This window comes from Sinocyclocheilus anshuiensis, unplaced genomic scaffold (genome assembly GCF_001515605.1).
Source record: "Sinocyclocheilus anshuiensis isolate Anshui unplaced genomic scaffold, SAMN03320099.WGS_v1.1 scaffold660, whole genome shotgun sequence".
NCBI classification, from domain to species: domain Eukaryota; kingdom Metazoa; phylum Chordata; class Actinopteri; order Cypriniformes; family Cyprinidae; genus Sinocyclocheilus; species Sinocyclocheilus anshuiensis.
In genome coordinates this window covers 266,624-282,777 of record NW_015557099.1, presented here as the reverse complement: position 1 = coordinate 282,777, position 16,154 = coordinate 266,624, and the positions used below count along the sequence as shown (strand labels likewise).

The 16,154-nt window shown below is 35.6% G+C and overlaps 1 protein-coding gene across 1 annotated transcript in view; it reads left to right on the top strand.

Annotated features, from left to right (window-relative positions):
* Window positions 1-14,244, top strand: part of LOC107677510 (xyloside xylosyltransferase 1-like) — a 53,738-nt gene extending 39,494 nt beyond the window's left edge. The window contains exon 5 of the mRNA XM_016472439.1: window positions 12,507-14,244. Within this exon, the coding sequence (XP_016327925.1) occupies window positions 12,507-12,903 (397 nt within the window). The 3' untranslated portion in view covers window positions 12,904-14,244. The remainder of the gene's footprint in view (window positions 1-12,506) is intronic.
* The last annotated feature ends 1,910 nt before the right edge of the window (window positions 14,245-16,154 follow it).

Here is a 16,154-nt window from a genome sequence, read left to right as displayed (position 1 = left end):
ATGAAAACACAAAAAAAACACACACACACAAAGACACACACACACACACACACACACTATGTTGCCTGTTGATTGATGTTTTTGCTCTTTTGGCCTTTGGCTAGGTTTGTACTGTCATAATGTTTAGTACATTTAGAAAACCTCTTTTGCTGTTATGGTTCTCAAGTGCTCCTCTCCCAAACCCCAAAAAAATGTTTGTGTGTCATTCTGCCAAATTTGAGAGAAGTCCCTATGATCATTTTGCCTAATTGGATGGAGCGACAACCAGTGTGCATGAGGTGTAGGATGGACCTGATGGAACTTCACAAACTGCGAAAACAGCTAGAAGGACTTTTCCAAATTGAAATGAATGGACAATGGAAAAGAGAAACAAAGAGATCAAACCATTTTCAGAGACTGTGGACAGCAGTCTTCTCACCGAGATGGAAAACAAGAAATGAGAAATGCAAAGACAGACTCTCTGCACATGACACCAGAAAGAGACAAACATATGCATACTCGAATGTAGAATATTGTCTACTGAATGCACACATGTGGACAAAGGACGTCCACACCACACTGAGAGAATGGACACAATGCAAGTGACAAAATGAAAACAAAACAAAAAAAACACACAGACACAAACACACACTATGTTGCCTGTTGATTGATGTTTTTGCTCTTTTGGCAAAGGGGTGTCAGAACTTAATTAACATACAGACCACAGCTGTAACAACAGGAGCAACTTCCTTTACATTGAGGGTAAACTCTTAAGTGTATAAAATGTTTGAGCTTAGGATGTTCGGGGTTCAGTCTGACTCCGTTGAACCCAAGGTACTACATGTACTGTAATAGTGTCACTACTATTCTGTAATAAAAGTTATTCTTCATCAAGATCTTCGACGTCTTCACTTTTTCTTACAGCTGTCTGCATTAATTACAGCAGCAGTGTGTCCTGTCTTCAGACTACCATTTAAGGTGCTGTCAGTCTGTGTTACTTTACACATGTTCCGTCAAACACACTTAAACCTCTCTCAGCTTCATAGCCTATGTTTAGCCTACTTCTTCCCGAACACCATGACTAAACATTGTTTTTCCTGCAAGGAATGGAAGCATCAGACTGAAGAATTTTGCAATGTTTGCTCAAGCACAAAACAAATCTGCTCCAGCTGGACATGGTTTGTCATTCATCTCGTCATGTGCAGATTTGGCAGTCCAGTCCGACTGTCCGTGTGCTCACAGGATAACTGGAATTCCTGCTTGTCTGATGAAGGTTTCCCTGAAGTGTCTAAAAAAAGGATTTTTTGTTTCATGGTCATAATCATTATGTTAAATTATTACTATTTAAGCTATAAAAATCTAAAGAGAGAGTGAATTACCAAAAAAAAAAAAATCAGTATTTTTGTGTGTGAAGATTATTTACATTTTTACGCAAATTATGACTGTCCCACATTCATTTTCACTACAAAAGTTTTTGCCTAATATATATATATTTTTAAGTTAGCATATTTGCTAAGAAGACAACAATGTCAGCAAAAAGATTAAGATGAAATATGAAGAAAATATTGAAAACAACAATGTAATTTTATTGTAAATCATAGAATTTTCCTGTGATGCACTGTATGGAAACACATTTCCACCATGTAAGAAAAAAATAAAACATCGGTAATTATAACATCGTAATATTAGTAATTATTAGTAATATAAAAGTTTACATTTAGACATTTAGCAGATAATATGATTATGAGAAACACATATTATAACACATAATATGACTTATGTTTTAACACTGAAGTTCACATAAAAGTCCAAATTATGAGATAAATAGTCATAATTATGACATAAAAGGTCAAATTTATGCCAGTTCTGATTTGTCATCATTCATATTTACCAGTCCAAATTATGAGACAAAAAGTCAAAATAATGAGATACCAATTCATGTGTAATATTTTGATTTGTCTCATAAGTATGAATGTCAAAACTATGAGATACTAATTCATATTTGTGATATGACCTTTTGTCTCAAACTTGACTAATATGACAATGTCAAATTTGAATTTTCTGATTTCAATTTATATGAATTAGTATCTCATAGGTCAAAATTAGTTTCATAAGTGAAACTAATTCATGTTTATAATATACTTTTGTCACCTTTGATGAATTAGTGAATGAACATGAATTAGTTTTTCATTTTTTGATTTATGTAATAATTGACTTTTTACTTTAGAATTTTGACCATTTTCATCCCATAAATATCTTCAATTTTGACATTTTGATTATTATTACCATTTATGCTGTAATTATGCTGATTTACCAAAGAAGCTGGTTTAGCCCCTGCATAAAAAATAAAAGATTCTCAGAATTGCATAATGTAACCTCACAATTGCGAGTTATAAAGTCAGAATAGCCGAATATAAACACAATTGCAAGAAAAAAAGTCAGAATTGTGAGATAAAATTAACTTTTCATTTTTCAATTACATTTTTTATTTTTTATTCAGTGTTGGAAACAGGCTTCCATAGCTTCCATACAGCTGCTGGACATTTTTAGTTGATAAATTAAACTAGAGAGAATGTTAAAAGTCTAGGAAGGGCATCCAGAGTAAAACCTTTTAGCCAAATAAGTGTTTAAAGTCTGTGCACAGTTGCATAATTGAAGAAACTGTGCATAGGTAAAGAATCACCCATATATTTTAAATGTAGGCTAAATTTGCATGCTAATATGCACTGAACTGGGCTTTGTGTTTTGTTGTTTTTCTGTTGTGGTCTTATTCAGATTCCAGCAGTCTGTCAAACCTACTTCCACATGAAATATGAAGAGATCAGAAGCTTTATTTTTCCAGTATCAGTGTTTTGATGACGTAAGAACATTCACTGGAGCCATACCAGTAGTTAAAATGTTTCAGGGTTTTTTTTCTCCTCCTCCTCAGGAGTTGTGAGCTTATGCCAGGCTTTTTTCTTTCCGGTCAGGAAGTGATTGCAGAAACAGCCAGGCCTTGTTGTAGTGCTGACAGGACTCCAGTCTATACAAACAGATTTCTGTCAGTACTCACATGTAACCAGAGGGCTTTGTCCAGCCTAAGGGTCTGCAAATTAAGACCCATGTCCAGTCCGTAAACAGTCTGGCTCCGGATCTACGTCACTTACTGCATCTGTGCCCATCCTGCGCTCACTTACTGTATTTGGCACCACGTAATTACCGCTGTTTTTCCCCTAGTGCTCTTTCTCTCTCTCTGTTCTTTCTCTGCTTTGAGCTTTAACATCATTTGGAAGGTACTCTTGCTCTCTGAACCAGTTATCTTGACAAAAACATGTCAGGACTTTTGATGAATTGTGTTTGGATGTAGGCTGAGATGTTGCAGAGAAGCTGGTGCCGTACCATCAGGGAACATAGGGCCCTATGAAATGCATTTGATTTCTTCCCACATTCTGTGGTTTCTTTTTTTTTAATGTTCCTGGATTCCATTTAAATTGTTTAATTCATATTTTTTAATGATCCAAAAATATGTAGTCAGTTGAAAACAGTTGAAATTTTAACATAATGGTTTTTTTTTTCAGTAATCCTAGATTATCTGTTTTCATTTTTCTGGATTCTGTGATTTATGATTTAATACAAATTTATTATCAAAATGGTGGTAATCAGATAAATGCATAAAGCAACTTAATCTTTTGACATCTTTTTAAAAAGATATTATCTTTAAAATATATTATAGCTTTAAAAAATAATGTTTTAAAACATATTTTTGTGAAGTACATTGTACTCTACAGTAGCAATATATTTTCTATCATAATTTCTTAAACCTAACCAAAGTTAAACCAAAATTTTGTTTTGTTTTGGTGGAGTGTAGGAACATGACTCAAAAAAATCTATTTTTGTGTTTATTATTCACAGACATTTATAGATAGGTAGATATGTTTTGCAGTTAAATGTTCACAGAAACTAGTCTATATCATGATTTGATTAAGTCTACAGCCCTACTTTTGATTTATTCATCCAAATTTTGACAAATTTCATGTTATTCAGTACATTTCTTTATGACTGTGATTCTGTCCACATTTTCTGCATCACAGAAATTTATGAACATGGGTTTTTTGGGTACTGCTGTTTAGCTATGATCCATGTGCGTTCAATGAGTGTTATTATGGAAACACCATCCGACACAGATCAGAAATCTCTCATTGTTTGTTTCTTGCCTCAATTTAATCTGAATTTTATGCCAGAACTCATGCAGGTTTTCACGAGTTTTCATTTCCCCTGTTTTTCCTCCATCAGGCTCGTATCTTTCCTGTCTGTGTCTCCCTCATTCTCTTCCCCTCCAGTCACTCTTTTCCTCCATGCCACTTAGTTCCTGAAATCTAGAGCCGAGTGCTGATGGATAGGGCTTCCCGTGGCCTCGTTCAGCAGTTGCCAACAGCGATGAAATGCTCATCTTTGATGACGCATTAAAATTCAGATGGCTTCTCAGAGCGCCATGTTTAATATTTCACAAACCCTTTACATAAGATCCCTCTTCCTGATTCTGTTCACATAGGGAATTCCAGCCACTCTGATCTTTGCTTGCCACACTGATTTGATAGTAAAAGCATCTTTTGTGTTTGATATTTTGTTGATTTGGAGGTACTGAGAGATTAAAAATATGAGTACAAGCTAATCAGATTATGTCTTTATGTTTGCGTAGTTCACCATTGTATTTGAGTGCATAATCATTATCATGCTCATGATGATGCTGCTAGAATATCAGCTTCTTTTATTTGTATCATAGACATAGATCATAGCAGATCAGATAACAGTATTCAGCTTTGAACTTTAGCCAAGGGCTTTGTCGAGATTAAAAGTTGCACACTGCATTTCAGTGGTGAGCAGGCAGTAAACTTTTGAACTTTGGTTTCTGTTCCCAGAGGTTATCGTCATCATCATCAACTTTTTGGTACTGTTGTTGGAATTTGTCTGATTTCCATATATGTTTCGGAGTGTCCATATACAGTAAGCATGGCAGTAGCTTATATTTTATTTATTTATTTATTTTTTGCTGTTGAGCTAATTTATAAGGCTGCATCCTAATGGTCAAGGAAATGTGATAGTCTGCCACATAAAGCTTGATGCTGCAACATTCTAAGCATAGTAAATTTGTAGTATATGAAAATATTGGATTTTTTTTATTATTTTTTTTTTATATTAATAGTTTTCATTACTGAATTAAATAAATAGTTTTAAATAGTTTTCATTACTGAATGAAAAAATTTTAAGTATGTAATATATTGAATATAATTTATGTAATATAATCATATTTTGCATATTTTTTTATTTTCATTATGTATTTTATATCTGTCTGTCTATCTGTCTATTATACATGTTTATAAATCATTTGATTTTTGTTTAATTTTTGTATAAATAGGAAGCACGCACACACACACACACACACACACTATTATCTATTATACAGATGCATAAATATAAATAATTACATGAATAATTTATTCAATTATATATATATATATATACAGTCATGGCCAAAAACTTGTTTAGATACATGGCATCTTTGATTCTATCAAATGGGCCCCAATGGGCCATGTTTGGATCTTCCAACTGTACAATAATCCAAACACAAACCTCAAAAACAACACAAAAATGGGTTACTGAGCACAAAACCAAGCTTCTGCTATGACTATTCCAGCTCCCTGGCCTGAACCCTATAGAAAATGAGTGTGGTGAACTGAAGAGAAGCACCAACATGGAGCTGGAAATCTAAAGGGTCTGGAGTGATTCTGGATGAAGGAATTGTCTCTGATCTCTTGTCAGGTGTTCTCTAACCTCATCAGGCATTATAGGAGAAAATTTAGAGCTGTTAAACTGGCAAATGGAGGTTTCAAAAAGTATTGAATAAAAGGGTGCCGTTAATTGCGGCCTATGTGTATTAGAGAAAAACATTTATTTCATAATGATATTTCCCCCCCATTTTAAATTGTTATTATCCAATGAAAGGTTAGATTTTTGTGAATTTTTTTAAAATAAAAGAGCAAAAAGATTAATAATGCAGATAAATTTTCACAGCCTTCTTTGATCATATTTACCAAGGGTGCCGATATTTTTGGCCATGACTGTATGTGTGTGTGTGTATATATATATATATATATATATAGACACAGACACACATACACTCTGTATAAATATGTATTGCGTGTTTGTGACTTTTTTTTTTTTCTCTAAAAACTTTTAGACCCCAAATTACAATGCTTTTTAGGAATAGAGCTTTTGTAGGGAAAAAGTGATCCTCTCAATACACAGTGATTTTACAGAGGCGATTTGTGCCTTCAGAAATAGGGCACAATGTACTGTTAATGTTTTTTTGTATTAATTTTTCACAGGCATTTTACCTGTACTTTTGAATTACACATTGTGTTGTGTTTAAAAGAAACTTAACAGATAGATGTCTTGGAAGAAAATTACCTTTTCCATTTTTCTTCAGACTTTTAATCTACAGTGTTCATTAGGCCTTATGTGAGGGCTTTGGAGACGACAGCATCGTTTTCGTTTCTGAACCTGTTTTTTGGCACACAGAGACCTTTCTGTTCATGTAAAACACAAAGAGCTCAGCACAGATTGTTCTTTCATTTTTTGAGAGCTGCTTTTTGACATATTTCAAATAGGTGCTTGACTTCCTTTGCTTGAGGCCAATAGCAGATCATTTACCAGTGGCAGACTGGTTGTCTTGATATATGGTTGTCTTGAGTGCACACATACGAAGCATGCGCACAGAAAGCAGCTGTCACATGACATGAGTAGTAAACTAAGTTTTGTTTCATGTCTTATTGTGCTTAAACTGTCAAGTACACACAAGTTTATGCTAAAAACACACATGGGTTACAAAAAGAGTCGGTTATGTCTGTGAAGATAAACAGCTGGGAAAGAAATCGCATGTTTATTTCAGATCTGTGTGGCTGTGACAGCAGTGTAATATACAGTAAATAAATCAATAAATCACTGCTCTCTTGTCTCCTCTGAGGCTGGGACTCTAAATAGTGTTCTGTGCTCGTCAGTGCAGCCAAAGACAGAACAGTTAGCATGCTTTGCTCTAACTTTCGCCATGGCGTTAGAAATGGTACACCGGTGTCGATTGTGAAAATGGTGGAGCCGTTTAAGAGGTGGTAATATTATAATAACAACTCCTATCTGAGTGGCTCGTTTTTTCACAAGCTTGCAGAGAAAGGCTTAACAAAAAAGAATGACTGTTTTTCTTTCTTTTCTTTTTTCACATTTACTGGGTTGGTATATGCACCGGGAACCCTATTATAGCACTTAAACAGGGAAAAAGTCTGTCACCTTTAAAACTTTGAGTTAGCAATATAACGGGGTAATTGCAAAGCAGCAGTCCGTCACTTTAAGTGAATTTGTCAAATCAGCAACACTGCATTTTTTTTTAGCCTTGAGTGTTATAAGTGAACTTAGTCTTATAAATTTGTATATTAAATTACATTTTAAAATGTTGTCAGAAATGTGTGTTTGATAATGACAGGACATCTTAAACTGTTCTGGTAAATAAAACGGCCTCCTTTCTGTCACAATGGGTGCCTTAATGGGGTGGTAATTTTCTGTCCCTTTTTTTTTTTTCTTCTCGTTATCACACTGGTACTAAAAACCAAATCCATTAGCATTTAATTTGTTTTTAATAAAGGAGACAGCTTTGAAATACTCAGGCAGTGAGAAGCTGATTGCTGTGTGCTGTTGTGTCTGGTGAGGTGAGTGGCTCTTTTGCACACAAACCACATGATGTTTTTCACTGCAGTACCTCTCGCACTATATTAATTTTTAAATTACTATTTTTTATTTCTGGCTTCTGACTTGAAAAATGGATTGTTTATAAGCACATAATGCTGTCATTTACTAGGCTCTACCTAGAATGAAACACTTTAAAGTAAATGTTTATTTCATGTGTAAAAGCCCACTGGACCTATTAACCGCTAAGATGCAGTGGAAATTATTGCCTCGTTAGTGGTGTTTCCTAAGGGTAGCTTCACTGTTACTGCTGTGCGTACTTTACAGTTAGGGATTTGAACAAAACTCTAGCTCTAGATATTAAATCTATACTGTATATCTGTATTTATGTTCTACTGTTAGTGTTATCTGTATGCACCAAGGGTCTGAGAGTAACGCAGTTTCAATTCTCTGTGTGTATGTGCTGTACATGTGGAAGAATTGACAATAAAGCAGACTTGACTTGACTAAACTTTGATTTGTATCTTGCTGCACAATATTTTCTTATTTTATATTATAGATCACTGTCATTTTCACCATACTACAATATAATATTTGTGTAAATATTTATAAAAAGTTTACTATTATATTATATTACATTACATTACATTATATTATTTAACTGCATTCTGTGGTGGAAATGACTGAAGATGATATTTTTAACAGTTGGAATAAAATGGCTGCATTTAAAATGCATAAACTTTTTATGAATGCTAAATAAATAAATAAATATGATTATTATAATTAATGTAAATAAATAATAATTAATATAAAAGATTTTAATTGCTCTTATATTCTGTGGTGGAACTGACAATGATGAAGATTGCATTTTTTGGGGGGGGAAATGGCTGTATTATCTGTATTAAATAATAGGTAACACTTTACTTAAAGCCTTTATGTATAATGCATTTTAATTATTCATAATGTGCATTGTAATACATTACATCTTGTCATAAATAATTATAACTGAATTTAAAATGCATAGTGTAACAATGAATTGATTAGTGTTATAATTAATTGTGGTTCCAATTATTCATGAGACCGTACAATGCATGATAAGGTGCATTACAAGGCATAACTACTTTTATAATGCATTATAAATAAATTGTTACCAAATAATATTTTCCAAATTTTTTTTAATTGGAAAAATACCATTGTATACTTGTTTGCATAATGCAGTGGTTCCCAACCCTGGTCCTGGAGGCACACCACCAACACTGCGCATTTTGCGTGTCTCCTTTCTCTGACACACCAATTTCAGGTCTTGGAGTCTCTACTAATGAGCTGATGACCTGAATCAGGTGTGTTTGATTAAGGAGACATGCAAAACGTGCAGTGTTGGGGTGCCTCCAGGACCAGGGTTGGGAACCACTGGCATAATGCCATTATAAACGCATTTCCTTTCCTGAGTCATTATGGTACAGCAAATCACCATCCAGTTGTTAGTGGTGATGAATTCTTCTAGATTTGTGCTGCAGAGCACATACATCCTCTCAAACAGACAAATAAGTCTTGCCACTTGAAAAGAAGACACTAAAACTAGGCATGAAATGTGGAAGTGCCATCTGACATTCTTCTGGAGTTTATGGAGGAGGCTGTTAAACAGCAGGGAAAAGTTGTTTGTGTTAAAGTACCGATGCTGAGCTGAAGACATGACAACAGGAAGCTGCCATTCTGCTGTCTCAACCCACACTGATGATGCACGTTTGCATGGTGACACCCGCTGTTTTCCTCTCTGACTTCACAAATTCCACTTAAAGACTTAATAACGCAGCTATAATTGGGATTTTTCTGAAGCTTCGTTCATTAGGGACGGCCCACTCATCCTGACCCAGAGCGCCTCAGCCATGCCCTTGCATCTGACATGCAGCATTTTTCAGAGTGCTGCATCTCCTCATGAATATTTAATTAGAAGACTCACAGAGGGTGTCCTAAATATTCCATGTCATGCCACCTCAGAGCCGCAGGTGCTGGAATTAAAGGGAAAGAGATGCACAGAAGTGTCACTCTTTTAGTAATTTGCTTGTTCTTGCAGGTTTTAGGGCTTGGATTAAGGTTGCATTCATCTTTATCTAAGGAATAGGTCACCTCAAAATAATGATGTCTTAATTTTCTCATATCATTGCAGATCAGTATGACTTTCTTCTGTGGAACATTAAATATGTTGCTCTTATCCAATAAAGAAAGGACAAAAAAAGAAAAGAAAGAAAAAGTAGTCCATTTAACATACACACACACCGAGAGAAATACATAGGATATAAATAACTTTAAAATAAAATACAGAAAATAAAATGTCTTTTCATCCTATTATATTATAATTAATTATCCTATTTTTATCTTTCAATTTCAGTGTTATTTGGAGGAGAATGTTGGCTGGGATGAAGAATACTGTAACTAAAAAAATAAAAAATGAAAATGCAATTATTAATGTCTCTTTCACGTTTTAATATAAATAAAAAAAATTATGATTTTCAGAATAATTTTTGCAGACCTACTCTTATGCTGTTTTTTGCCCTTTTTTGAGCTTTTGGACTGTTCAAATGTCATTGTGTTTCACATAAGTCATACAGGTTTAAAATGACAAATACAGAAGTGTTTATTTACTGAAATATGAATTTGTGGCTTGGGTCTTTCCTCCATTGCCATTTTTATTTTATTTTATTATTTATTTTATTATTATTTTTTAATCTTTAATTTGTGCAATGTTTGGAGCAGAATATTGGCCAGGATATAGAATTACCTTAAAAAAATATATATATACAATTATTAATGTCTTTTTATCAATTAAATAATAAATGAATCGCTTATCAGAATAATTGTTAATTGCAGACTTACTCTTAAGTCTTTTTTGTAGCTTTTGGATTTCTCAAATTTCATATTGCGTGTTCCACATAAGAAAGAAAGTCATACAGGTTTGGAACAACATGAGGGTGAGCAAACGTTGAGCAAATTTTTATTTGGTGAAGTGCCCCTCAGTGTCCCTTGTCTTTTACACCTTAATACTGCACATGTAAATTTATGTTATCTGTCTTTTAAAAAATAAACTGTGCAGGACAACCCTTTCTACAAAAGATTAAACTAATGATTTTATACCTGAACTTTATGGAAAGACTTCTTAGAGGAACAGGAATCTCACAAAGCTCTTTGAGCAGCACCATCAAAGCGCCGACAGGGTCCTCTGAGTTAATGTTGTAGTCATGTTCTTGTTTACCTGTGCTCCTGTTGACTCGAGTTCTCTCTAAAATGCTCCCATGGACTGGAGTTGCACTAAATTGGAGTCTCTGGGAGAAAGATAAAAGCTTCAAGTTTGTGTCATCCTGTCTGGTTCTGTTCTCCTGCTGTCAAATGAACAGTCCAGGAGGAGCAGCTTCAGAAATCTCTTTGCTGTTTCCATCCCAGCTTGGGCTTTTTAAAAGCAAGAGAGCATCTATGAACTTCAGGAGAGCCTCTGAGGAATTCCCTGCAGGGGGCATTGACTTGATGGATCAAAGCTACTTTGAATAAGCTTGGTTTCAGCACTCCACGGTTTTCTTTATGAGCAGTGCGTGGCCTTGGACTTCACCAGCCCACATGCTGTATCTCCACTAAATCTCAGTTCACTCAAAAAACATGCTAGAGATTTTCAGGATTTGCCACAAGACACATAAATTGAGTTCACCTCAAGCTTACAGCCTTGGGTCAATCTCATGTTGAAGTCTCGAGCTTTAATATTTCAGTTTCCAGCTTGACTGTCTATGTGTTTCAGAGGTATTTTTATGAATACACATTCTGTCTATTCAGTGTACTATTTTAGCTTTGTTCACATAGAACTGAGGGTTTTGGTTGTCTGTTGTTGAACAGCTGAGAAAAAATAATTTGTTTTTGGGCCTTTATGCTTTTTTTTTCTTTTTTCTGTGATTTATGCATACTATAACATAACGATTGTTCTTCTATTGTTTTTTGCATACTTATTTTTGTTAACTTCTCTGTTCTTCAATGAAGTCTCTACTCCCTGAAACAGCACTACTGTCACCCCAGTTATTAATACTTAAGCTAGAAACTGCTTTATTTGCAAAAATGCTTCAGGTTGAGAACAAAAACATGAGTAGAATCATATTTTTGCCCAGAATTGTTGCAAACATATGCTATGCAGTTGCATAGGTGTTCTGAGTGGTTGTAAGTGCGTTGCTAGGTGTCAGAAGTCAAGAGAGCACTCTCCTAAGTATGATATTCTAGTCCCTATATGTGGCTTGGGTCTTTCCTCCATTGCCATTTTTTATTTTATTTTGTTTTGTTTTATTATTTTTTATAAAAATACATATTTTTATAATTTGTATTTTAAAACACGTTTTTATAATTAATATTTTTTATTTATTATAAAAAATTATTTGTTTTGTCCTAAAAGGTGAACGTTTTTTATTTATTTTTCTTATTTTGTTTCTTTAATTACATTTTAAATGTACAATAAAAAATGTTATATATTTTTTTTATTTTATTTTTTATAGAGCACAAGTGCTCTAGCCTAAACCAAATATAGTATTTATAGATGGTAGAATTTATTTATATATAACATAAAATGCAACGACCCCCTTTTTATATAAATAAAACTTGATTTAAGAAAATAAACAAGGTAACTGATATGTCTGCGACAGGCTCATATCGGCCGATAAAATCAGCAAACGATATATCGGTCGGGCTCAAGTTATGGGTTTGTTCACATCTGTAAATCTAGGTATAGTAAAGGTATGATTCTTTGCTTAAATTCTTCTTTGCATTGTCTTCTCTATTTGTCATAGGCACACTTTCTGGCAGTACCGCAAAGAGAATCCGAAGTCCCGTGTGGGTGACCCTCCACCAGACGGTCTGCCCGGCTTCAACAGCGGCGTAATGCTTCTGAACCTCGACGCCATGCGTTGCTCTACCTTATACAACCAGCTTCTGGAGCCCGAGCGGGTGGCTCGCCTTGCAGAGAAATACCACTTCCGGGGGCACCTAGGTGATCAGGATTTCTTCACGATGATCGGGATGGAGTACAGGGAACTGTTTTACCCACTGTCCTGTGGCTGGAACCGACAGCTTTGCACATGGTGGAGGGAACACGGGTATGGTGATGTCTTCCAGCTGTATTATCGCTGCGATGGGCCGGTGCACATCTACCACGGCAACTGCAACGCTCCCATACCCAATGATTGAGGTTCAAAGTGTGCCTTTGAATGCCAACTTTTAGATTAAACTCATTTTGTTTGCACATCTTGAACAACTTTAAATCAAGTGGACCAAGGCAGAAGGGGCTCATTGTTAGAGGTGCTAATAGTGCAGCATTCCCATGACTAATCACATTTACACAATATAACACCGCTGAGTCTGTTGGTGCCTTTCCAAAGTTACTGAAAGAACGCTGGGTTAAATACCAGTTGTTTTTCTTTATTTAAAGAATGCAGTGAGGCTTTGACTCTCAGTAGTCTGAGTTTCCTCATGCAGGTGTCTCATTAAATCACTCTTAGACAGCAGGTTGTTAAAAAGAGCCAATCAGAGAGTCTTTTTCTCCTTCTAATTTCACTCTGTATTGTTTACAGGTGCAGTTGCACTCTTGCAGTCACATTAAGGTACCACTTATCTTCGCTTTAAAATGTTGCTGAATATATTTTTACTAGTTTTAACCTCTCATCTTCAATAATGTGAAATGAATTCCCACTTTAAGCCACATTTCCCACTCAATCGCAAATATTTTTACGCAGTGATGATGAGAAATGAGGGGGAAAGGATGTTGACCCATTTTTCGGAGTTTTTATGCGCTGATTTTGGAAAACCGTTTCTCTGTGATGTGCAACTGAATCGCCTTAGAATAGCCAAGATAACATCTCAGATCGGAGGTCTCGTTCTTGCCGAGGTGGTCTGATCCGCCTGAGAAATGTGGAAGTGGGATTTGCTGGAATATTCCAAAGGGAACAGCCTCTGCCCTGAGGGAGAAATGCGCTAGATTCTAGGGCAGAGCACTAGCTGTTGTGGTTGGCTGGCATTTATTGAGCGATGTTGCTGTTGGCGAAACTCTGCGGGGTTGTGTGAATTGCTCGTAATAACCTGTGCAATGTCAAATCAACAGGCCAGAGAGAAAGAACTTAGTAATCAGGCCTCACATGTTTTGGCAGGCAGCCATGAGATCCTTCTGTGTCCAGTATGGTGAGGTTAAGGACTGCGTGTCTAAGGGATTTTCAGTGAATTTGTCTTTTGTTTTTTTGGGAGTGCGGTCATGTTTTTTCTAGCTGTTTTAGACTGGCTTTTGCCTGATCAAGTTAAAAGCAGTGTTTAAAAAAAGTGTTTAACTAATTAACCTTTAATCTGCTAGTCCAATCACATGAAGTATTAATTTTTTTTTCTGTTTTCTTTGTGTATTAATGTTCATTGGGTCTCATCCTGAAAGATGAGCAGAGCATATTTCTGTGTAAATCTTAATTTGTACATTATCGTTCAAAAGCTGGGGGTAGGAAAGATTCATGTGCCGGTATTCGGTAATACAATATATCACAATAAAGAACGTACAATATTGTTATCATTGGCTCTTCTAAATACCATGAATAATTATTTATTACAGATTTTTATTTTTTTTGGAATGCATTTTAAGAATATGCACAACACCGCTGTATGCTGCTTCAAAGAGGCATGCACACTTTGGTTTAAACAAGCCCAACACGGATGAGAAGCACATAGCGGAACAAGTGAAGTAAATGACATTCACATTTACTCTGACAGCAGATGGCGCTGATGGAACAGCAGAAATGCAGCCGTTACCCTGGAAACCCCATAAACAAAGCAGCTGCACTACTCTGTTTCTGAAAAGTATATGATTTAAACAGCCATTCAGATTTTTGTATTTGCTATGGTGTTAATCACAGCACTGACTTAATAGGCTATTTATTTGAAACCGTACACAATGCGAGGGTGACGCATTCGCCCATAAAGATAGCATTTTATTGCCGATGTGCATATGCATTTGCATTTTATTGTGGCGGCAACTTTGTGTAGAAATTGCGCAACATTCAGGAGCTGGTTTTCAACCCCTGCCCCATGAATTTTATAAATACAATAGCTTCGCTACTAAAATCTAATACATTTCTCAGCAATGAGGTGATAACTGTTTTTGTAATTAAACCAACAAGCTTCACTAAGCTACTCAACTCGCACATTCTCTCTCTCTCTCTCTCTCTCTCTCTATGACTCTCTCTCTCAATTCATTCAAATAAATATAATCTTTACAGCGCTACTTTATTTAACTTCAGAATTCTATATCTAATGAACTGTACTGTAGATAAAATAACAAATGAAAATGACCATTATTTTCCGGTCTTTATCAAATAATAATGTCCACCTGACGTGAATTATATAGATAATTTTAGTAGCACGGCCATTCAAAACCTGTGGGCCTCCTACCATGTGCATAGTAGGACTGTCACGATTATGAAATTTGGCTGACGATTAATTGTCTAAAAAATAGTCACGGTTATTGCGATTAATTGTCTGTTTTATGGCTTTGGTGATTATGACGATTAAGCCGATTATCACAATTAATTGTCTGTTTTTTTATGGCTTTCATTATATAATTGTGATTAATTTAAGGGTTCACTAAATAATTATGATGTTATCTTTTAATCTTTTTTTAGTTATTATTTTGCAATCTAAGATTACATAGAGTTAGAGAGTCGGACTTGTAACCCAAGGTTGCGGGTTCGAGTCTCTGGTCCGGCAGGGATTGTAGGTGGGGGGGAGTGAATGTCCAGGGCTCTCTTCCACCTTCAATACCACGACTGAGGTGAGACCCTTGAGCAAGGCACTGAACCCCCAACTGCTCCCCGGGCGCCACAGCAATATGGCTGCCCACTGCTCCGGGTGTGTGTTCACAGTGTGTGTGTGTTTGTTCACTTCTCACTGCTGTGTGTGTGCACTTGGATGGGTGAAATGCAGAGCACAAATTCCGAGTATGGGTCACCATACTTGGCCACACATCATGTCCTTTCCTTTCCTTTCTTTGAATATATTTAATATATATATAAACTAGGGCTGTCATCGTTAACGTGTTAACGCATGCGATTAATTTTACAATCCTTAATGCGTTAAAATAATTTAATGCAGTTAACGCAAAATTACTGAAGCACAATTTCTATTCTAACCCTTTAACCCAATTTTGCTTCTCTGCTTGCGATCAGATAATTTTAAGCTGCTAAACTCGGGGAAAGTTTTCAGTCCAATGATCCATGAAATCGAATGCGTTCAAACAATTCGTCCAAAACAGCGCTAATATAAAGGAAACCAGGCTGATTACATCAGAGATTGCAGAGAGAACAGAGACTCGCATTTTCAGTGATTATTTAATTATTCCAGTGTGTTTGGCTTTAAAACACGAGCTCTGTCATATTCTGTGATTGTCTCTGAAGAGCGCGAGCCCTCAC